General features: G+C 40.4%; 1 protein-coding gene across 1 annotated transcript; it reads right to left on the bottom strand.

The window, feature by feature from the left end:
- Window positions 1-2,362: 2,362 nt before the first annotated feature.
- foxd3 (forkhead box D3) lies at window positions 2,363-4,460 on the bottom strand. The gene has a single exon (XM_069704858.1). The coding sequence runs from the start codon at window positions 4,031-4,033 to the stop codon at window positions 2,843-2,845; it is 1,191 nt and encodes a 396-aa protein (XP_069560959.1). The 5' UTR covers window positions 4,034-4,460; the 3' UTR covers window positions 2,363-2,842.
- Window positions 4,461-25,531: the final 21,071 nt, after the last annotated feature.

Genomic DNA, 25,531 nt, shown 5'->3' with positions numbered 1-25,531 from the left:
TTATTTTTTTTTAGCGCTGCTTTCAGTTTAGGACTTGAGGGTTTTTGTCAATCAGAAGGAATCTGCTAGCCGAGATTTAGACATCAATTTGACCCTTTAGCTGAAACCTTAAAGTGAAACCGATTAATATCAGCAATTTCAATTTCACCCACGGAAAGATATCAGGCTCAAACTGTGCATACAGCCTACCCATGTATGCTTTAAGGCTGTGAGTATAGGCTACTTACTGTAGTAGGCTATATGGGTGAAATATGTTGTACATCATACAGTGAGCTGTTTTTTTTTTTTTTTAAAGTAGATTACATCAGATATTAATTTATTTTAATTCCACCCTTCTGCCTAAATAAATTCTCCATATTGTATATTGTTATATTGATGAAACTCTAAAGATTTATTCAACCAAAACTGTGGGGGGAAAAAATAAATAAATAGGATGTTTGGAAATCCTCCGTCATTTCAGATTTTCTAGATCTTTCTTTTATTTGTAATCTCCCTAATGAAGAAGCAGAGGTGTGAGTTAACGCCCCCTAGCGGCACAACTGTCCTCCGAGGTGTTGACAGCCGGCAGCATCACCGGTGAGTGCAACATCACACACTGAGACATCACACGGAGACTGCATGTGCACTTACACTGTGGACACTAGCTGTAAAACTTGCATGTGAGCTCGGCTTAATGTCGCTTTGCGGAGGCTCAACCTGAATTTGTTGACGCCTTCCTGCACGGAACTGTAAATCAGAGATGAAAATAACGCGTTTGAGCAAGCGCACGTTTGACTTTTTGGTGTTTCAATGATTTAATGCTTTCTTTCGAAATGCTATACCCTAAAGGGACACTCATAAAGCTGTATTTGAAAACATCCACCTTTAACCGAAATTGCTGACTGAAACTGACCTCAGCAGGTACCCGAATGTCTCTTTCACAGCCACTTTACGCTGTTTCTTAGAGTGAGTGTATCAATAGTTCATCATTTTTAACATTCACAACAGCATCACGGCAGAAATCATAAAGAATCCGTGGAACCTGCAGTTTCAAAATGTCCATTTCTATTTTATTCTAAATTACATTATTATAAATTAGTGCGCTGCTGTGAAAACAATATCATTGTGGCAATAAAACAAATTCTATAATGAAATAATAATACTACAATATACATTACTGTGGCTACAATCTGAATGATAATATCAATAGGCTGATAATAATAGCTCGATGATAATAATGAATTTAGTCAGTGGACATGCCATGGTGACACTAGAGAAGCCTTTTGCATCATCAGCACCTTCTTCGGTGTCTGAAAGTGAATTGAAGCAGAGCGAGAGGCTCCTTTCTCTTTCCCATGGGGATCAGATAAATATAGCGGCTAAAACCCCTCTCTCTCACACACACACACACACACACACACACACACACACACACACACACACACACACACACACACACACACACACACACACACACACACACACCATTTGCTGTTTGTGTAAAAGTGATTAGCCAGACACAACTGCGAAACTGTTACCTTTATAGTAGCCAAGCCGCGGAATATCCTGTAAAACGATACTGCAGTGATGTAATGGTAAATTAAAAGGTATCTAAATTGTGACCTCCAGCCAGGGAGCAGGTTCAGAAACACCACCGTTTGCACCGTTTTATCAATGAACCTACTCCTTTGTATATGCTCTTCTATTTCCCACCTATTTGTCTTATAATTTGTTAAATATGAAGGCAGTGAGAGTCATGGCTGAATTGTTTTTGTTTTGTTTTTATAAATATTTCGTATTTTCACTAACACGCTCCTTTCCAACCCATTTATTTTCTTTTCAATTGAAATTACACATTTAAATCACTTTTTTTTTTCATAGGCTACCTTCGGAAACAATTATTATTTAGTAATTTAAAAGGTAATCGACGCGTTTGTATGAAGTTGCAAAAGGCTACAGGTAAAATAAAAAAGAATCTAACGATTAAAAAGGGTTATATGATTAACTGTTGCCGTAAAACTATAATTTAATTTCCTGGTGTTACTCCTCCGATAAAATAATTATAAAACAACTGAAATGATTAAAAACAAAAATGACAGTAGGGAGTAATTTTCATTCAAATGTAGGAAGGTTTTTAACATTGTAAAAAAAAATGGATTCTATTCTATAGGCTATATTAAGCCTAGACATAAATATTATATCAAATAACTTTGATTTTATGTAATAGGCTAAATCAAATTGTATATGCTGATATTTAGTCGTCCAAATAAAATGTTCTCTTCTTTAATTTTTTTCTATAGCCTATCACCTGTATATCGTGATGAATTAACAACAAATATGATTCGTATTAAATCTGGTATCAAACCATCTAAAAAATGTCAATAATGAAAACTGATTGGAATTCTTTCTTGGATTTATTTACAAATAAATTCAGTTTACAACACAATATAGCTACATAGAATTACATATATTTCTTAGTTGTTTTTTTTTTAATTATAAACAGTCTATTATTCAGAGTTTTTCGTGTCTTGTATGAAAATGAAGCCAAACATGTTTGTATCCAGTTGAGCTTCCGATACAAAAAGAAAATGTCAAATAATTATCACAGATCTCAAACAGGAACAAAAGAAGGGAAAAAAAAAAAAAAGGCAGGTAAAAGTCAAACAGGTTAAATCATTCTCTTTTTACAAATATTTACAAAGGTTACCTGTACAGAAATATCTTCTTTTTCTTTTGTTCTCTGTGTTTCAACAGTCTTTACATGGCTTTACAGTCCAGTGCTGCCTATTGATTTGTGCTCTTCACACTTCCCAGTTATAATGTCTCTATAGAAAAATAAGAGTTCATTTTCTCTCGGTTTAAGTCACTGTGAAGGCCATTTGGACACCACCGTCGCTGAAGGTAAAACGTGTCCAGAAAGAATATTTGAAGGTACGCTGAGGATGGGAGCGATAGCGGCTGAGGTCCGGGACAGAGAGAGGGACTGCGCGCTCAGCAGGGCCGACTGGACGGTCACAGGAGGCCGCAGGAAAGCCTGGGCGGCGCCCGGTGAAGGCGAGGAGGCGCTGGACACCCCGATGATGTTCTCTATACTGAAAGACGGTCTGTTTGAGGGCTCCGATTTGATCATGGACGCTGTGCTTAGACTGTTGAGCTGAAGTTGGAGGCTCGGGCTGAGCTGAGAGTTGAACGCCTTTCTGTTCAGCTCCACCGAGGACAGGAGAGGGACGCCCGGGGGCAGCATGGGACCCACAGGGGGGATGTACGGGTACTGCAGAGCCGCCGGATGGGAATACGCAGCCGGGTGAATCCCGTAGTGTCTCCCGTAGGGGCCTCCAAGGCTGTACGCCCCGAAACTTTGCATCATGAGCGCAGTCTGGTCCCTCAGCAGGTCTGGCTGAACCCTCTTGAACCTTTTCCTCCTCCTGAGGAAGCTGCCGTTGTCGAACATGTCCTCTGAAGCAGGGTCCAGGGTCCAGTAGTTTCCCTTGCCGGGGTTGCCAGGTTCCCGGGGGATTTTTACGAAGCAGTCATTGAGAGACAAGTTGTGGCGGATGGAGTTTTGCCACGCCGGGAACTTCTCCCGGTAATACGGGAAACGGCTGCTGATGAACTCACAGATCCCGCTGAGGGTGAGTTTTTTCTGCGGGCTCTGGAGGATGGACATGGTGATGAGGGCGATGTAGGAGTAAGGCGGCTTTACCAGGCTGTTTTTGGGCTTCTGGATGGAACCTCCCGACGCTGCGCTCTGGTCGTTACCCTCTCCCTTCCCGGTGCCCGTCTCTCCCTCCCCGGAGCTCTCACAGCACGGGCTCCCTCCACCGGACCTCATCTCCTCCTTCTCCACCTCGATCTCGTCTTCCGCCTCATCGTCGCCCGTTTCTCCTCGGAAGTCGCGCAGGATGCCTCCCCCCGGGCTATCGCAGTCGCTGTCCACCCGCTCCATGCCCTCCTCGTCTCCCTCACCCACCACGTCGATATCCACGTCCTCCGCTGTGAGCACAGTTTGGCCGGACATGTCGCTGGCTCGTTCGCTGCCTCCAGACAGGGTCATCTCACGGCTTACTTACACTTTTTCAATAAAAAGTCTACCGGTGCCAAAACAGCCGAGAAGCCGGGTATGCCGTGTGTCTGCGACCACAGCGCGGTCAGTGTGCGCGCACACGGCGGGTCTGCTCGGACGTCTGCTCGTTCTTGTCGAGAGGTCGGCTGTCTCCCAAAAATCTAAATGCGATTGAACCGTGCAGCCAGGCGGTCCAGCCAACGCAAAAAAAAAAAAAAAAGTCAACTTCTACAAATATTTCCCCACTCGGTGAGCGAGCAGGCCCTGGGAGCGGTGCGTCTCGCCTCGAACTTGTTTGGAGATAGCGCGACTTTCTTTGCGCTCTTTGACGTCTCCTCTCGGTGCGTATATTTCCTACGCGAGCGGTATTTGGAGAACCGAGTCGAGATGACACATGCTGCTTTTAAAGGCCGGAGCTTTTAACAGAACTGTCTGATAGATTACTTTTCCCAGTATAAGATATACTATCGGCGCTGGACACGTGGTTTGGTGACGACAGACGCCCCCTTCTCGTCTCCTCTCCTCCCTCCTCCTCCCTCCTCTCCTCTCTCTGTTAAACCATGCAAACTGGAGTTGTTTCATGGATTTGTCAACAATGGGACATCAGCAGTGCTGCTTTCCGCTGATTTCTGTGTTCGTCCGTCATAGACCATTTAACGGTGGCGGAGAGAGGAGGAGGAGGAGGAGGAGGAGGAGGGGGGGAGGGGGGGGGGAGAGAAAATTGGCCCGCTTGATTGAAAGATCTGATGCGCAATATTGTGGCTGCGTAAAAACAACCCAAACCTTTAACTTTCCTAATGCGAACTCTGTTGACAGCTGCAGAACGAAAACGACGACAGCTAAGTTGAACCCAAATCTTCCTTTAAATTCTTTCACGCGTTGACTTTTTAAACTGTGAAATTGTGCATGTGCAGGATTTTTCCGACCGTTTTAATTTGTACCCGGCGTGCGCGTGCATACGTTACTCCGCGCGTACGGGCACTGCATCAGAGCGTAAGGATCAAACAGTTTGACGACGTTTTATTTGGCGCACGCCTTTGATATTCCCAGTTTTACAAGCGGGTAGTGTGAATCCAAGATGCGAATGCAAAGCATTGAATTCAAGTGTATTTATTCCCGCAGGATTAAGCCGAAGGTGGGACGAATATCGAGCAGCCAGCCAGCAGCGACAATGAAAGGAGAGTATAAAGAATTTCCTTAACAATTTGGAAGAGGTGCTAACGAACCCAATCATGGCGGGGTTTTTTTTTTTTTTTTTTTTTGAAAAAAAAAAAAAAAAAAAAAACCGTCGGAAATGCTGGCAAGCGGGTGAATGCAAAGAGGAGAGCGTTTATTCACGAGCGTGAAGGTGAGCGGTGGACGGCTGGGCTCAGAGGGAGGATGTCGGAGCCGACCAACAAGGTTCCCCTGCGTTGTGTGAGAACATTCAGAGGAAGAGGAGGCTTTTGCGTTCAGGCTCGCGTTCAAAGCGACTGATATTACAGCGGCGTTTATATTAATTCCAACAGCAGGATATACAAACGTTGATATTTTTTTCCCCACGCGCCACGAGCGATTTAAATGAACGATTGATTTTTTTTTTTATCGGAAGTCTTTTAGGAGGTTAATACAGATATCTATAATCAAGACCAGTCAATTATTTGTGTCAAGGCTTCATTTAAATAAATGAAAACATTAGAAATGAATTCGAAATTTAGATGTATTCCAATTAACGATTATTTGTCTGCTATTCAAAACACTGCATGCAGAATACATTTTCATTTAACTTGTGATTATTTATTGTGTCTTCCCGGTGATAAGATAATTACTTATTTAACTACTTCATTTACTGGCAAAAACGGAATAAATCTTTTTCATTATCACTATTTTAAAGCGTAAACAAAAAACAAAAACAAAAACAAAAAAAAATCTTCCTGGTGTTTCTGTTTGGATCTTATAGTTTGGGGAGTAACTTTGATCCTTTAATTGCCTTCAGCGGTGTGCAGAGGTGCTGCTTCTCCGACACCTCTGCTCCCGGGATAAAAGTGGGATTAATCAAACTCTATCATTAATAATGCGCGTATGGGTCAAAGGACGGAAACGTGATTTCCGATTAGACTCGCCTCGTGTTAATCTCTCTGTGACCTCTGTGATCTGGAGGGCCGTCAATACGGACTACTTAGCAGATGAAACCAGAGTCTGCATCAACTTTTATCCTGCTCATCCGCGGCGCGCGTGTGTATTTAAAGATTCACGTTTTTTTGTTTTTTGTTTTTTTACTTCGGTTTCTGGTTTTCTCAGGTAATAAATCAAAGTGGATAAACTGTTTAAAAAAAAAAAAAAAAAAAAAAGGTTAGTTTGTTTTTAAATCGAAAACTAATCCGATCACATGTTTATTTTTGTCCCCTTTTAACTGCTGATTTGACACATTTCATGCATTTTTAACAGAAGTCCAAAGAACTCTTTTTTTTCCTTTTTTTTAAATTGAAGACTTTATAAATAAATGGTTCATTTCTTTCAACATATAGCTTTGTTTTTGCAGCTTTTTATTCTAGCAAACCTCCTTTTTGGTGTCTTGTAAAGCAAGAAATGTCTTAAAGCAGCAAAATAAGAGAGCTTTATGACAGTTAGTTTAGTCTTTTTTCTTTTTGCCATTTTCTTCCTAATTTTTTAGGGATATTTTAGGCAATCAGATGTTCTTAGAGCAACTGTTTTAACCAACCTTTGTTTCCCTTTCTCTCTCTCTCTCTCTCTCTCCGTGTTGTGTGTGTGTGTGTGTGTGTGTGTGTGTGTGTGTGTGTGTGTGTGTGTGTGTGTGTGTGTGTGTGTGTGTGTGTGTGGAGAGACAGGTGCAGGCAGCCTCCATTTAAAAAAAAAAAAAAAAGCTCCCAGAGTTGCAGTGTTGTGTGAAAGGCGGCGTAACTGCTGATATAACCTGCCTGCAACAGCACCGAGAGGGGGTTTCAAACCCGTCCTTCCTGTGATCTTTTGAAGCCTCATAAATCCGCTTTTATACCTCCGCAGTTTGTTAATGAAATGTACGTTTTAAGCACACATGCACGGCTTAGCGCGACAAAACCTTTTAGTATAATAAGCCATCTCGCTCCTGCATGAAACCATTAGGGGTGAGGGTGGGGAGGGAGGGGAGGGGGGGAGGGGCGGCAGACGGAAGAGACGGCAGCAGCGGCGGCAGCAGCGGCGGCGGCGGCGGCAGCACAGGTGATGGAGAGGAAACAGCCACCACATGTGATCCCTGCAAACTACCAGCAAGGTCACCGAACAAATAATTGTGATCATAATAACGTGATGCTCCGGTGATTTCTGAGGTGATTTTCCTCCCTCCCTCCACCCCCCCCGCCCTCCTCCTCTTCCTCCTCCTCCTCCTCCTTGCGTGTACCTCTCTTACGCGCTGGGGTCAGAGGTCAGGGTCACCTGCAGAGGCAGAGAGGGTGTCAGTGCTGGCTCAAAAGACACCTCCGCAGGGTGGATGGTTGACGGATGATTGGTCTACATGAATGAAGGTGACGAAGAATATTGTTCATTTATTTGATTGGTAACATTTTGGGGAGAAGGCCGAAATATTTGGTGTTTTCACTTGAACTCAACTGTTACAATAGTTTTTCTTCCGTGTGATATTAACAATGATGATGAGTTAAAAAAAAAAAAAAAAAAAAATTTAAAACTTAAATACTGGCCATACATGCTCACTAGTCTGGCGAGAAATATGTCTGGATATAAAAAAAAAATTATGAAGACTGACTTGAAAGCATTTCAAGGCATTTTTAATGCAGCGTATACCTGTGTGAGAAAAAAAGATGGTGGGCTTTCAGTGGGAAAAAAAAAAAACGTTTGGAGGTTTATGGAAAAGGTGCATAATAATAACAAATATTGACACCCAGTAACTGGGAGCAGTTACATGAGTATAAACAGGTTTCGTTGTCATAAAAACGTCTTTTGGACCAAATCGCTGCTCAGTGGTGAAATCAATACTGACTCAGCGCTTTCTCCTGCTTTTAGTCTTTTGATTTCTTGAAAATATGTATGCAAAAAGACCTTCAAATGTGGCCCAAATTTATTAGCTTCTAATTCAGCACGGCGTAGTGGCCCGTGTAAGATTTATTCAGAATCGGGCTGCACCAGAATTAAACAAATTGTCCATTTAAACCGATCAAATGTAAATCCATCTCATCCAAATGCTCAAAATACAAACATATTATGTCATGACACGTTTGCGTTGAAATCCGCTGTTTGTAAAAAAAACAGATTTTTTTTTTTTTTGAGAGGCAACTCCTGTAATTAATTAGGTGAGAGAGCAGTTGGGGGGCAGCAGCAGCTATTACAACGATATGATAAATTAATGCATTGTTAGCGCGCCTGTAATTACGACCATTATGTTAATTATTTTTACACCAGTCGCCAAATCTTCAGCTTGTCAGGTTTAATAAAAAAAAAACAAGACGATCAGCAAACCTGCGCGCCAAAGTCATAATGTCACACAAAAAGAAACACCCCCCCCCCCCCCCCTAAAACTGGACTTCTCAGTGGACTGTGTGAATGCTGCAGGCATGTGAGCTCTCAGCTGTTTTCCTTCCTTTCTTCCTCTTGTTTCCTGGAAATCACCATTTACAGACCTTCTCAAAGAATCCACTCTATCAAGCTGCGAGTGTCTGTCAAACAATATGATGGAGCTCATTTTTAACCCTCCCTCCCTGCTGGATCAGCCGGAGCCACATCTCTCCGTCACATCAAAGCACCAAGGGCCCAAAATAGAAGACACTGATCCACGTGTGTGTGTGTGTGTGTGTGTGTGTGTGTGTGTGTGTGTGTGTGTGTGTGTGTGTGTGTGTGTGTGTGTGTGTGTGTGTGTGTGTGTGTGTGTGTGTGTGTGTGTGCGTGTGAGTGAGTGACTGTTTGTGTATCTGTGTGTGTCTATAAAGACCCATTTCAACAGGTCAGACTGTTACAGCTGGAGATCGTGAAACAACATCATGTCTTTACTCACTTTTCGTTTCATATTGGCGGGCTGGGATAGTTTACATTATGATGGATTATGATGAGCGATATGATAACAACACGTTTAGGCCTAAAGGACAATAACGCACGCCTTTCCATTGATTTTCTAGTCACCAGTTGTCTTCTACCGTCCATTGTTTAATGTTTCAACAAATAAGTGTTGGCAGGTGTTGCAGAAAAAAATAAAGCCGAACATTTCTTTAAGAAACAAGAATTTTTGTTTGGACTTTTTTAGGTTAGCAGTATAAACATCAGGGTATTTGGGTCAGTGTTCGATATGTCCAATATTTCTCAGTTTTCAGCCTCTCTTTCTGTTTGGACCACGAAGTAAAAGTCCAGTATTATTTTCGACAGGCTGCATAATTTAGTGGTAGGCCTTTATCAATTCAAAAAAAATAAATAAAATAAAATAAAATCGTCTGGATTTTTTTAGCCAGTGCCACATATAGTGAAATATAGATAGTAAAATAACAGACAATTCTGTATAGTAATAATGTATCCGTAAAGTAAGAAATACAATCATATTTTCATGTACACAATTAATAAATGTAGTTTTCTGGTGATCGTAACAGATTTATTTGGCTCCAAAAAGTCTCGATGTGAAATCTCGTTAGTTAACCAGTCAGTCACTTACAAAGAAGGGTCGTTTCAATAAAGAATATCTTCTATTCCATCTTGACTATAGAAATACCATGTTAAAGTCTCTATTTCATACTCGTCTTCGATGATTATACGGGCTATTTTCCAGTTACACTAGCTCATCAATTCGTTTTCATATAATTTTGAGGTAAAAAAAAAACAAACAACAAAATAAAAAGTGAAATTAAAAACTGAAAGACAGTTTTCCCTGCTAATTTGTTTATTTATTTACCCAAATTTGAATTAAAATGACTAATATCCAGTGTCCTGGTCTGAAACCACACCGAGCGTCTCTCCACGGCTCCTCCGCCCGCCAATCGCCGCTCTTCCCCCACCTGTCCCGTCAGTGAGAAGCCCCCACCCGCGGGTACTGGTGGGAAAGTGACACCTACGGCTGAATGCGGCCGGATTACCACGCCAATGTGTGTACTACTTGTGTAAATACGTGCAATGTCACCCAGTTTGTAAGGCTCGTGTTTAAACTGCCATTCAGGTTTAAAGGGCGAAAGTTGCACACGCAGAACATCACCGCGATGTGTGAGTGCAGCGCTGCGTTTCAGGCCGTAAACGGTGCAAATTGGCCCAATATAGCGGGCATTTAGCGCGGTGTCAAAACACATGTAAGCTGGCTTTGCGCCAAATCATTGTCTGCGTGAAACGACGGTAAACAATGTGCTAATGCGGACGAGGGTGTCAAATAGCTGTGGTAATTGGAGTATAATAAATTGAAAGCAGCAAATGCCAAAGAAAAGATCTCAGAAATGTATATAAAACAAAACAAACAACAACAACAAAAAGCATCCAGGACCAGTCAGCAAAACTGTCTGCTTATATAGGATAGTAAAATTAAATTTAAATGTATATTTATTTATTTTTTTATTATAATATCCCTTATCTTAATAAATGTAGTTGAATTTAAGTTAGTTGATTTGATAAATTTATCAAAGATTAAAAAAAAAAAAAAAAGAACTGATGCTTATTTGTGTACAAAAAGTAAATAAATAAAGACAACTTTAACACAACATGGTTCCCCAAAGAGGCGTTCAATGAAAATCTCCACACGCCAATATTAATGTTTGCATGTGAAGCAGCTTTTCGTATAATTCACATGAAAGGGAAACTCTCATTCAGCGCGACCCCTGAACTCAATATCCTCTTGCCTATTGATGCATACATATATGTAACATCACAGTAAATTACCTCCCGCATCCCGCCTGCTATGCCCATAATAATATTCCTTCACATAATCTGTCAACTTCTTCACTGGGAGACACTTTACCTCTTCTCGAACCCAATTATTGTAGAGGAGGAAGTTGATGAGAAAAAAGCTTTATAGACTTGGAGGGGATTTAAATTTTATGATTGACAGAAATGTGTGTTTAAGTAAAAAAAAAAAAAAAAAAAAAAAAGTGTGTGTGGTTGGAAAGCCCTCAGTTTAAATAAATTATACTCTCTAATATGCTTATTCTCATGCAGGCCTAAAATTATCACCTTAAGGCAAATGATTTACTTCATCTTAAAACATAATACTTGTCCTCTAATGTGTGGCTTACACTTCATCTTTTATTTGTTTTATAAAAGTGTCCTTGTCTGTTATTCCAGTGGGGAAGTGCATATCACACATCCTAATCAAAGTCGTGGCGCTGTCTCTTGAAATTAAGGACTGCACCTTTAAATTGTCAATTACTCTGAGGTTAAGTGGACTGAATAGACCCAATGATTCAAATCAGGTGTTACAATTTGCTGCACATCCCCATCCGACTTCATTTAATTTTGGCCGCAGTGTCCAGACAATGAAGAGCATTTCTTTTTTTACTCAGAGGAAATTGATCACATAAAATCCATATTGTTTAATAAATAACATATTTCCCAAAAATGTAAACTGCACATCAGTAGACTGCCTGGTTTCACCTCCATCCTTCAATTCTCTTAAAATCCAGACACAGGACCAACACAATAAACTTTAGCAGCCCTGGCATGTTTTGACCCCATTTTCTAATATTCCTTTTGAGTTATTTACACATGAACTACAGTTACACACAACATGTTTACTTCTGAACTGTCATTTTTTTTAATTTGTCTTGGTTATCTTTTAAGTTACCTTTACTAACTCAAACTAATGGTGGCATCTGTTAAGCATACATGTGAGTATTTTTTAGTGTACGGTGTCACATGCACATCATTTTATATGACTAAACATTTGTGACATATTGTTGTATCTAACACTGGACCATGAAGTATCCACATTCTTTATACTTCATCACAAGTACAAGTTATGCACTGAATACATTTTGTATTCCAGCAAAAGGTACTTAAATCATCACAAGCTGAAGCGTTCTGTGCAGAAAAATAGTCCATGTGACAGATATATCATTCGAATATTATTATCCCTGTCGGCAACCTTTCTTGTTTTTACCTGATCATTTGGAAAACATACAAAATATTAAGTTTACTGCAATTTAAGAATAAGAAAGACAGCAAATCTTCACATGTGAGAGTCTGGAACTGTCAAATGTTTGGAATTTAGCATGGAAAATGACTCAAATGGTTATTATTATTAAGATAATGTCCATTTTTCATTGGCTGACTAATCAACTAGTTTAATCAATAAATAAACATCATATTTTTGATAAGCTCCTCGTGTTTTGTGGGCAAAATCTTAATAAAAGTAACTTTGGCTGCCAAGTAAGTGAAGTAAAAAGTACAAAATGCTCCTCTGTACTCTAATGGAGGTAGAAGTATAAAGCTTGGAATGAAAATATTAATGTTATAGTTCCTAAGTAAATGCATTTAGTTACTTTCCACTATATTTAGTATTGTAATAAAATAACACTAACATGGTGCCGGGTAAAGTTGATGCCGTCTTGTCTCAAATTTGGTCATCTTGTAAGGCAGTGATTTTTATGTGTGCTTTACTTTTGCTCATATTATTTACTTACAGTTTTACAAGATGAAACATCTGTAATATTGTAAAGCCAACAGCTAAACTGCGTTAACACCCAAACCAAGTTAGCACCCTCACACCCATGCTGGGAGTCCAAAGTCAGCTACACAAGCATCAATATTTTACAATCCCTCAAGAATCCTCTTTAAAGATGCAATCAATGCCTCCTATTCATTATCCATGTGTATGTCTTCTAGGTATGGCCTTTGTCATTAAGCAATAATTCTACCCTCTGCAGTCCCACATTACTTTGCTGCTCCATACTTTTACAAATGCCTCGGGGCTATAAATACTAATGAAATCTCTTTGCTTAATTTGATTTTGCTGGTACACTTGCAGTTATGGCTGAACTTTCCCACGAGAGAGGCTGATTGAACACTTTCAAGTCCTTATGGAAGCAGGAAAACATTCCAAAGAGCTGGGGAGATCATTTCCATAATTACCCCGATTGGCAGCCTAATGACCTTCTGTGACAATAAAAAGATCTCTTGTTAATTCCATTTCTGTCGCTGACATTCAAGAGATTCCTATCTTACATGTTTGAGGGTTCACAAGATAACAAGTGTACTTTTTTTCCCTCCCGTTTTCAGTGAGCAAAAGAGCAGCCCCATTCAGCTCAGTATCCCCCCCACACACACACCCACCCCCATGCCCCCCCCGACATACTGCAGTGATGTGGCTCTGCTCTGCCTGTGAAAGGGATCCGCTTGTGCCTGCACAGCTCGTCCACCCTGCCTCAAAGTTGGATAATTTATGGGCCTGGGGGAGATTATAAAGATGGATCTTTGAGGCAATCAATTCTCATGTTGCGTTTTGAATGGTGGGATAGAAATGAAGTGCAGAATAATTAAAAAGATCACAAGTCCCCCCTCGCATGTAATAATGAGAAGCTCCGAAGGCAGTGGGCTCTGCCACAGTGCCGGAGGAAGCGCCTTTGATTTGACTGAGAGGACGCCCGGCTCGGTCCAACACACCACCGCACAATGGGGGGGTTTCACCCAACGCCACACACTGAGGCTGCATGGCAACTCACGCTCTGTGACTGCTTGACGACTGTGTGCTTGTCCACCAGCGGATCATAAGCAGATACTGTTGTCAGAGGAAACGGCGGGGGTTTTCTGTTGCTTGGATGTCAGGATGACTCAGAGCTGGCATGAAAAGTGACGGGGGCGGTTGTTTGGAATATGTTTTGCAGTGACCACAATGCTCAGAGTGTTAAGGGATGTTAAAATAAAATCCATCCGTTCTCTGCATATGAATTGGTGTCAAAATGTACCATCAGCCCTCTGAGTGCACAACTGTGAGCTATTGTGCCCTCGTAAACTCAACCAAAGCCTTTTTATACTTCTGAATGTATTAGACTAAATGTGAAATGAGCATTTGTTTTTCATTTGTTAGAAAGTTTCTTGCTCTTCATTTTCTTTTTGAACGTGAGACAAGCATCTGTAGAAATAAACTTCTGATTCACCGGTCCGCTCAGATTGTGTTGCAGAAGTCCTGTTCATCTAGCACATAACACACTGTTTGGATGATGGTAAAGAGGAACAGACTTTACGCAGCAGCTTCTCATTTATCGTGACGTGATAAAGTATAAAAAGGACACTGCTATGAGCCGGTGAGGGCGTCCTGCAAACAGATGGCTGCATGTTTGACTCCTTGTCTCTGCTGGAAGGAGAAGTGTAATGACACCTGGCAGCAGGCTCACACTCAAAATCATTTTTCTGGTCACTTGGTCAACTCAACATTGGCACACTGCACACACTCCCAGAGACATGGAGAGCTGCAGGCAGCAGTTGATTCATCGGGGATTTGTAAAGTTGTTAACACGAGTTCAGACCTTAGACTTATTTGTTGTACTGCGCAAGATCGAATGTGTGTACATCTCGTGACTCGACCTGCACCATCTCTAAAACTCTGCATGTTTTTGAAAATGATGGGCTATTTTTTTTTTTTACCTTTACCCAGATGAAAGTTGGATGATAAAATGATCGAGAATAATTCCCTGGTTGCAAGTTTTAGTGAGGAGATATCGGACACGACTACAAAGTTTATAAACTTAAAGTATTCAGTATAAAGTATTCAACCATCCATCCAGACCTAATTTAGATCTAATCTAGACCTTATCTGTACCTAAACTGGACCTTTGTAGACCTTAATACCAGATTCGAATGATGCATTTGATTGTGCATGTTGTGGATTGTTTTGATGTCACATGATACATTTACAAAAAGCCTTCCTAAATTTTCAGGCAGCAGAGAAATTCTGTGATTCCCCTCCACCCCCCGAGGACCGTTTGACTTATAAATCAATGACATTTTTAAGTGTTATTTTTGTTTTCCTATTGTTCATTCATTTTTTTTGTTTTAGGGACCTAGAAGCAGCACTTTTTTTTAATTTTTTTTAAATTTTTTTACATCCAATTAAAAGCCATATGCATGTGAATACAACAGTTGTGTGTTAGTATTGCAAAAAGTAAAAACTTTTTTCCTACAGGTCAGTGGAGAAGCACAACAATATCTTAAAAATGATTGATACAGTATATGTGTACCACTGACCTGCTGAAGACACAGTGTCATGCCATCTGTTGGCTAGAACAGGTAATGAGAATAATTGTGAGCTAATGCACAGGATGTGGGCTTCAGTGTGAACGGTTTTCAAATCTTTAACACATCTCATTGGAGCATGTTGGTGATACGTTGTGTATAATAACCTTGTAGAGCGCGTCAGTTGCTTGAAAAAGAAGAAGAAAAAAAAAAACTTCAATGAAGCTCTTGAATCTGTTTGTGCAACATACAGTATGTATATGTTAATGATCAAAATCTTCAAATAAACTGCAGGACAAAATTAATTTGTACTACTTTTCACTTCTGACTATAAACAACAACATCTGGTTTCTGACTTTCCAGCCAGGAGCTTCTGATTCAATGAGGAAACTTGTGGAGAGTCAACTCAATTGTATCACTTAAACATGTTAGAAAATCATCAAAGTGCTACGGTTATTAGTTGTTTGGCCAGATTCTTCTCGGCCTATAATGTCACAGCTCAAGAAACCAAAGGAGAAGCTAAACGGCTAATGGCGCCATGTGACTGGACTGAAGAAAGCAGCTCAGAACAGCAAATTCAATTATCATGTTAGAATTCTTCATGAAAACAATCTATACTAGAAATTAGAGGTATTCCTGTCAGATGACTCGTGTTAGTGGGGCTAATGTCATTTGGAAAAGCCTTACGCCTTCTTTGAATGTTATCAAATGTTTACAAAAGAGCTTAATGTGCTAAAATGCAATCAGAGAATCCGCTGTGCCCACATCAACATTGAGCAGTGATTTGCTAGGACAGTTTGGTGAAGCATTGTTAGTAACAAACATTTGGTAAAAAGGTCCAGGCTAAAAAAACAACAACAGATACAAACAGAATATTCAACCTATGTTCTTTAATTATTATTTTTTTAAGGAATGTACCAATTCAAGATAAGAGTTTAATCTACTCTTTGTACTTTTTTGTCCATTTTATGATAAGCGTGACTGGGAAGGAGGGAAGAGCAAGAGAGACAGAAACTGAAATGCAGCAAAGAGCTCATTTCCAGCTGAACTCGAAACTTTATATCAGGAATATTCAACTTAAATAGCAAGTGGGCCAAATAGAAAAATCACTGTGGGTCGGGGGCAACTCAGAATACTTCGTCAACTAACTTTTACAGTATAAGGTTAATAGATAGCATTGCATTTGTTACACACTAAACACACCAGCTTATTACTTGTTGGTCTCTGGCACATTGTATAAATACGTTTGCAATTTTCAGAATCAACTTTACTTCTCTGTTTTGAAACTTAACCCCGCCAGCCATCAGAGCAACGAAAGGCACAGTGACTGGGTGCTTTCCTGTTGCAGTCAACTACAGCACATGTGGTGGTGTCTCACAATAGTTCGGAGATGTGCACCTCAGTTTCATCGATCACATCACACGTGCTAACCTGATTTCCAGGCAGCCTCTTGCACGTCACAGAGAAATTCAAAAGGGCTGTACCTGGGCCGCGGGATGCTGGTCGAAAAGGTCTGCTTTACATGGTCAACATTCAACCAGCACAATGCCTTGATGATTCTGCAGTGACTGTTCCTGCTCAAACCCGTCAGGTCGCTGTGTCTGTATATAAAAGTGGACGTAGCCTGTGAGTTTGATAAGTGAGGCCCGCCTTAAACCGCAATACCACCAAGGGCCACTAGGGGTTGGCTCCAAAAAGGATCCTGCTCCATAGACTCCCTTTCAACTTCTTTCATGAAATACAAAGTCAATTTTTTTTTTCCACGAGTCAATTTGGTGTCGTTTGCTAAAGTCACTCCTTCTTATTCGTTTTCTGGTGGTCCATCTGAAAATTATCCCATCAATCATTAGATATCATGCCTTAAAAAGCGGTATGTTTCGGCGAGTGTCTGTTTGATTGACAGGTCTGTGGTGCTGTCAGGTCTGTGCTATCGCTGTGCGGGACGTAGTGTCCATCGGGTTTCTGATCAGATCGAGTCAGATTCACAGCTCACTCCACTTCCAATCGTCCAAATATGGTCACTTCTGGATCCAGAATAGCAAGATGGCGACAGCCAATATGCCAAACCTGAGGTTTCATAATGGCCGTTCAAAAACCATTGGGCCTGCAACCAACCATGCTGTTCTATAATAACATCAAAACAGTGCTTTAAGCTGAAAGGTGAATGATTTGTGTTTAAAACTGCTTCTCCATGACACATGTTTGATTAGACTGAATGGTACATGGAACATCTTTTTGTTTTATTTCACCCAGGTGGAGTCTCGGCAGCAGCATGTTTGACTTCATTCTGCTGCCACAGCAGAAATGACAAATAACCTTCATTTCTCTGTCCAGCCGTAAAATATAATATCATGGACATGAAATAATAATGATGATATGGACGAGCATGCATGCTGTCTGTGAAGTCTGCAATATGTATGTACTGCACCTTATTTTATACATCTTTATGGCTGAGAGCTGACATGAGCCACTCAGTAAAAACACCACTGCATACACACTTCTCATCTTGCCAGGCAGCACTACTTTCACTCTTCAGTTTGCTCTTCTTTTGTTCCCTAGTTATTAGGGATTTGTCGCAGTTATGTAATGATTACTTACTTCCCCTAAAGGGGACTAGTCGTCCTGGGTCAGGTTTTGCCGCATCCTGTGAGGTGCCTTCAAACTTTCGAAGGCTCACAAAGGCCCCATTCTCCTCTGTGTTGCTCTTCTTCATCATCCAGCTCCAGGGCATGGCAGATCTGCTCAAACCCCCGTATTGTCTGGGCAAAACCACATATTAAATTTTCCCCACATAAGCCATTTCATTGAGCGGCAGCAGGAATTCCTTTGCTGGGTCATCCATCTGTGTACATGGTTTGGACACACATTTGAAACAAAGCAAGCCAGTCAAGGATAATATTGAGGAAGTTACATACATTTCAAGTTTTGTAGCATATGTCATTTCTGTTTTATGCTCTTTTGGCATTTGAGTTGTCGGTGCAGATTCATGCAGCGGGAACATTGTGAAACTTTGGCTGCGAGCGATCCAAAATTTCTCTTTGCATATGTAATGTTTTGTACATCATTAGGAATTCTGGATTTTCCCCATCAGGAATGTCAACTGAATAGGAAGAGAGGGCAGCTAAGAAAGCTCTCTATCCACAGCTAACAATTAACAATGAATAATAAACAGACAAAGTCAGATTCATGACAACCAGCGGTCCTGTGGATAAGTCATCAGTTCTGTATTGGAGTAATGCAAGAGCTGTTCATTTTTTCTCTTCATTTTTGTTGTGAATAAGTGTTTTATTCCATATCTGTAGCCTCATCTCTGCATCGGCACAGCAAAGCTTATCTTATTACTTTATAACCACAGAAAGGATTTATGTTGTGCTGCTTGTCTTTGCTGTAATCACAAGAGTATAGATTTATTAGCTGACCAAATAAATCAATATTATCACAAACCTGCAATGCCTTTTAAGATACATGATCTTGATTTGTGTTCAGTTGATCTTTTATGGTTTTGTGATCTCACAGGAGAATATTGTGTTTAAAAGAAATGGAGCCCTGGAGAATGTCGTCTCGGTCCAGAATATAATTCCTCACGTGCAAAACTGTCTGTGGGATTATCAGTTATATGAATTATAAATGAATTTGAAAACCAACCAACCATTTAGCTTTGTGAAAAAAAAACGTATAAAATCATGATCTCAACATATGCACTGCAACTTAAGAAAACACAAATAAATAGACAAAACACAACCACACAAGGGATATAAAAACCACACTGCCAGGGCATTTCAGTTTTGATTACAAAATGCACATATAATTGCATTGGATGCAATAATGTAATAATTCATTGATATACCATTGCTACTTTGCCCTCATCCATGCTTGCTTCCAATTTACACCGGTGGTCACTTCTGGTACTGCACCGGAAAAAAACTCCCCATGACCCCCAAAAAAGCATTTTTCACTAAAAAAAAAAAAAAAAAAAAAAGGTTTAATAAAAGAGACAACTATAAAACCTCAAACTGCAGCCCAAGTCAGTAATTGGTTTATGTATTATGCATTTTTCTATTTGTAAACCTTTCCTATAGTCTAGAGAAGTGACTATTTGCCTGACATGATCCCCACTCATGTGGGAATTGTTGAATTATTGGGTTTCTCTGTCTCATGTTGTAATGTTCTATTGTAAGGACTTTACTATGTTAAGTGCCCTGAGATGACTTGTGTTGTGATTTGGCTCTGAATATATTAAATCGAATCGAAATTGAACACGCAGTCTTTTACAATGCTCTTAGGTGTTGCTGAGAGGGAATCACCACCACACTATACCCACCACAATAAACTAGCCTACCACTGAAGATTCCCCTCAATTTAGCACATTTATGGCTCTGTAAACATTTGATATATTTCAAAGACACTTCAAGTTACCTTAAATCGCATTTGCCTGAAACCAAAGTCATCTGACAGGAATTCCTCTGTTTGCTGCAGCTGCAGTCCAAACACTAATACAATCTAATTATCCTAGCTGTAGCAACAGAACATCAGAGAGGTGAGCCGGCGACGCTGACCGTTATCATCTCACATGATGGGCTCCCAGTTGTGTTTGCAGATCAGTGTCATTTTACAATAACGCATTAAATTTAAGACCAAACTCATTCATCACTGGCCAAGCCGTAAAGTATATGTAATTAATGTGGCTGAAGCTAAACTTAGAGGAAGCAAATAAGTGCTGTTAAAGGCTACAAAACCAGTACAGGTTCAGAGGCCGGTTTTATTTCTTTATGCTGTGTTTACAGCCTAGTTTTAACCAAAGCAGTTTATGTAGCTTTTCTAATTGCCAGTTGAAGTTTAATTCAATTCAATTAAAATGTTTTTAAAAGTCCTCTACAGAATAAAATGTAATTGAACAGATTTGGTACAAACGTTCACTTGGACAGAAGAATGAACTAACAAGAAGTTACGGTTCAAAGGTCAAGCTCACGGTCGCCTCACGTCTGTCCCATTCTTATGAATGCAAGATCTCAAACACGCCTTTTTTCAAATCTGGCACAAATGTTCACTCGGACTCAAGGAACTGAGTTTTATTCAATTCAATTATTGAATAGAATTTGGTGATCAGACGTCAAGGTCACTGTGACATCACATCCATCCCATCTCTCCGCCCCAGAAATTCTTATCTCAGTAATACACTGAGGGAATTTCTTCAAATGTGGTACTGTGACCTCACAACACATGTTTGTGGCCATAACTCGAATGCATACTGTATTCATAACAAAATTTTACACAAATGTTTAATGTCCAGTAAAAAACAAACCCTTGAAGTTTCCACAGAGATCATCTTTTTTTTTGCCACAACTTTTATAGGTTTGCTGTACTGCCGTGTCATTCTGCAGAATTCAGACCTGAGGAACGCCTGACGTAGCGATCTGCTACCTTGTTTTAACGCTAATGTCCTGTCCATTTACAGTGTCCACTGGGGACTCACATGTCCTGACACTGCTCACACTGACATGGTCCATTCAGTTGGCATCTGTCCCATGATCCCTCTGTGTCACAAGGTTCACCTTGTGCTTGGGTCCGTCCGGTGTGCGTCATGATCCACTTCACTGTAATCTCAGGAGAAATATCTGTCACCTTTGTGTTTGTTACCATTTTTCTAGACCTTGTGTGAACTGTCCGATTTGTCCCTTTACGCCATGCAAGTCACAGTGTCTTAGTTTTCTTTTTGCCAAATGTGTGTGCATGTCTGCATGTGTGTGTGTGTGTGTGTGTGTGTGTTTGTGTGTGTGTGTGTGTGTGGTATCATCTCCCCAGTGTATTCTAGGCCTCTTACTCAACTCTCACATGAGGATGACACGGGGCTTCTGGTTTCACAGTAAAATTAGGTTGACATCGATAGAGTCACAAATGTCACCATGTGGCCACTCTGCTCTTCACTACAATACACAGAAGTTACTGTAAAGAAACTCCACCGCAGCCCTTTTCCTCTCTTCTGTGTCCGTCTGGCAGTCTGTGTCATCGGCCAAAACATGCGGGGTTCGCCACAATCAAATCCTTCTCTCATTTCTCACCATAAATTGAAATGATTTATTTGAAAGTTCTAGTTGTCGTTGGAAGATTTCTGTTGTTGCCGCTAACAGAACTTACCCGAGCTGTTGAAGCTTTGTTGCCACAACATACTACCAGCTCGGCTCTATTTGCCTATGGTACCAGGTAGTTGTCTAGATTTCACTGTCCGCGTCCGTCAAATGTTACCCCCCTCGGTGTGGCTGGTTGCCATAGTGACGCCTGTCCTAGTGACTACTGTAGCGTCATCTAAACGTGATACTTAGAGGATGAAATGGAGGATATTGAACGGATGGTGTTTTTGACTGATTCTGGACAAATTCTATTTCAAAGGGAGTTGCAATCGCGATGGCAGGTTTGTGCAGGACGTCCCATGTCATGCAATGCTGACACAGTAACGTAGTGATGAGTCTGGTGACGGTTTTCTATGACTGGTCAGTGGTCTGCAGTGTTTTCATGTCACTTTTTAGTATCACCTTAGCTTACGTGGAACCTCGAGGGAGGTGATACCAAAAAAAGTAAAAGTTTTGCCAGAGAGAAAACCAATAAAAGTCCAATGGAGTCAAAGATTTTTTGGAAGCAGCAGCTAACGACCCTTCTTGGTATTGCACTTTAAGGTACTTCTACTTTCGCTTCACTTTGAAGCTGTGGTTGTTGGCACTTGGTTAGTTCTCATCCTATAAGCCTCATCTTATCTTGTCATGCCAAATTTTGTGATGTTAAATATCTGTGTAGCTTGTCAAATTTCTTAATCGAAGCAGCCATAGATGTTGGAAATAGGAGTGCAGCATCACCCCTTTCCCCAGCAACAGTTTCTCTTCACTGCACTTAATTTTTCCTTAGATTTGTCTGAGTTTCAATTCTGCCTTTCATATTTCCTTGCAACATACACATTTTTCATGGATATAATTTAGCGTGATTGTATATGAAAAAGATACATTGAAAAAGATTCTCGTGTTGAACAGTTTAGCTGGACACAGTAAAAAGACAACTGAAGACAGCGTTTCCAACCAACTCATGAAGCTAATGGTAGCTAGCATTAGCTAATACCGTCTGTTTTTTTTTTTACAATTGTCATTCAACTGGAAAAATCCTCAGACCAGCTGAAAAACCTCCTTGTGTCTTTTTCTGTCAAAGTCCGGGAACAGCTGTTTCAAAAATGACTCCAAGAACGTTAAGGATCAGTTTGTCAGTTTCATTCAGTGATTAAAGCGCATCAATGTGAGGCGGGTCAAATGTTGATAGGATCTAAAAGCCAAATGTTGATCTTTTTTGTGTTGGGTGGTGATTTGTTGGAGTGAACAATATCCCGGAAAACATGGTCTTGGATCATCAGTCGAATCCTCTTGAAAACGGGGATGTCCAACCGCTCCTGTAATACAAAGTAAACCCAGCAGCTGAGTGGTGTTGCACCGCCGGCTGTGAGTTGTTGCCCCTCCCTGGCCAGATCATTTGTTTCCAATGGCTGAAGGTCTCTGTTGCCCAGTCTGTGGCAGGACCAAATTAAGAGGTGCATCCAAGATGGATGAGTACAGAGCGAATGAAAGATTGGCGGGCCGGCCGAGATTTTTCCTATTTTCTCTCCTTTTTTCTCCATTCCTTTTGCAGCCTTCTGTCAGATAGATGATGTGAGAGGGAAATATTATTTGTTCTGTTTTCACTGTTGATTCGCTTGTCCTCTTCAGTGTTGCGAACTCAATTTTGATGACAGAACCATGAGGTGAAGCCAAAATAGAGGCCCATCTTAAATGCCGGCTGTACTGCTGCCGCTCTGAGCTCAAGAGGAATAATTTCATTCTAAACTGCTTTTCATTATGCTGAACAATCTTAAACTAAGGTTAGCTTAAGATTTGGCAACTATAATAGTATAATTAAGGTTAATCTCAGGTTTTTGTCATGATTACGTAAACAAAGTCATTTTCTGAATCTGAAATCTCCACATGCATCGGTAAATGGAATCAAGGAAAAGACATAAGCCTCGCTTGAAATGTACTTGCCTATTCGTGTCTCAATTTCCACACATTTACCCATACATTTTTATTTAAATATTTTATTGTCATACTTGCTTTAGTCCTGTGTGCCTCCTTTGCTGCTCTCTGATTCATAGAATATCCAGTTTTAGGTTCTGTTACATATCCATATCAAATCTCATAGACTTCATAATACAAATCCAAGACCGATGTTATGTTTCGTTGAGTTACGATGACTGTCGGTCGGCTTCTTTATGATTTATGCTACAATCTGCTGAAACTCCCCAAAATGGCTGCAAGTTGGAGCTTTGGTCTGTAATAAGGCAACCAGCATTGTGGACATTGTGTTTGAGAAAGTAGAAAAATGGCTAAGACCAAGAGAGAAAAACATTGTGCAAGTGTGCAACAACTCCCAGTCAGTGTTTACAGGTCTGGAGCTCTGTGCCCTTTGGAGTGAAGAGGCCTTTGCTGCACTCAGGGTCAGAGGTTACAGCCCGGTCCAGATGAAATACTTTATAGCTGGTAGATTTCCTGCTTGGACAGGGAACGGGGGTAGGTCACCAAATATATATTGATCCAACTCTGACAAAACGACTGACTGTTGTGTGTGATGAACTGTTAAAAAAGTAATAAAACTGATTTTGTCAGGTAAATTGTGAAGCTGAGATGTTAGGCCAGCCCTATAAATGTCTGTTACAGATTGAGTTAGAAAGTTCCACGATTGGTTGGCTACATGCTAAAGCTTCTTGTATCTATTTCAAATTAAAAGCTCTCGTTTCAAATTAAAAGACCTCTGGCATTTCATACATGGTTCGGCCATGTTCCAGGTTTTGACCTTGTCTTGTTGATAATTCGAACAGTAATGCTTTTTTAATAGGCAGGCAGTTTTAATGTGCAGTTAATTGATTTAATATCATATATGTTGTAATGTTATGGAGTACATGCTTTGAGCATTAATTATTATTACATGATAAAAACTTGACTTTTCTACTGTTTACTCTCACAACAAAGACTCCTAAGTAGCTGTTCTGTAGCTTTCAACCATAAAACATGATCTTTCTTTGCAGACTGAATTTGCCTGATTATCATTGAATCATAAACGATTACATTTCTGTTTTTCGAGGCACTTTAAGCATTTCCAGTCCATTTTAGCATAAATGCTTAGTCTGCGAATATATAATATATGCCTGCTTTATCCTTTAAAGCTCCAGAACAGCTACTAAATGGACTTTGGGGTGTGATTGCTTTGTCAGTCTATAGAGATGAGTGATAACTGCTTCATGGACGTAAATATATTTTGTTTCATGTAAAGGATTCATTTCTATTCTTTACCTTATATTATTTTTTACTTTCTTTAAAAACATACTGAAACACTTGGAGATGAAATCATCGATAATTTCCTGCAAGATGTGAGCTACACGGCTGTCACGTATGCACAGTAATATTCTTCCCAGAAACGGTGACAGAAACAGTCATGTGACTGTGTTGTTGATGATTGGACTGAGTCAGTCGCTGTCTATGAGACCATTCTATAGAGAAGAATCATCAACCCCAATCGCAGAAGAATGGGCTATGTGTTGCATTTACCACCACAGCAATTGAATATGTGTGTTTCCTCTCATTGTCAGGCCTCGTTTTACACCCATCTGCCACCATCATTATCCTCACCTCCACCACTAACCTTAACTGTCACAGGCCTATCTCCTAATGGCCAATTAAATACCTTGATTTTAGCCAAAATGGCATGTTGAGGAATTACTTACCAGGGCTGGCCGGGTTACTTATCTGTAAATGGTGGTTCCTTAGCATTTGGTGGCATTTGGGGGCCCCGATCACAGGATAACTGCAGGTCATTTGTATGTTAATGACTCAATGATATGTAGTTAAGTTAGGTGTTTAGCTGAACGCCTCGCTGGAGCAGAGAGTGGGCGGAATGCAGTCAGAGAAGTATAGAATAGAATAGAATAGAATAGAATAGAATAGAATAGAATAGAATAGAATAGAATAGAATAGAATAGAATAGAATAGAATAGAATAGAAAACCACAAGATATAAATTTGTTCTTCACAAAGAACAAATTTACAAGATATAATGTATGTCTCACGTCAAGGACCTATTAGCAAGTGTTCTGGATCGTTCACTCAAATCACATGGTCATCATCAACCAACAGATTTTATACATGCACGATAGTTCCTTAAAATTTGAGCATACAGTACATTTCCCATGGCAATAGGACAGACTCCATCTGCTGAGAAAGATCGTGTGCCACATGCACAAGCTTCAGCTCCTAAACTGATCTCATGCTGAGAATGTTTTGTCACCTGTGGTTTCAAGAATCAAATGTAA

Source organism: Brachyistius frenatus, unplaced genomic scaffold, assembly GCF_029030835.1.
Source record: "Brachyistius frenatus isolate BFR_SWC_R1_liver_20210118 unplaced genomic scaffold, ASM2903083v1 Contig_52, whole genome shotgun sequence".
NCBI lineage: Eukaryota > Metazoa > Chordata > Actinopteri > Embiotocidae > Brachyistius > Brachyistius frenatus.
The sequence above is the reverse complement of the archived record's forward strand: the minus strand, read 5'-3'. Positions and strand labels throughout refer to the sequence as shown.

What these genes read in the sequence shown, in the direction of transcription:
- foxd3 (XM_069704858.1), bottom strand. Translation starts at nt 4,033, where the DNA reads ATGACCCTGTCTGGAGGCAGCGAACGAGCCAGCGACATGTCCGGCCAA.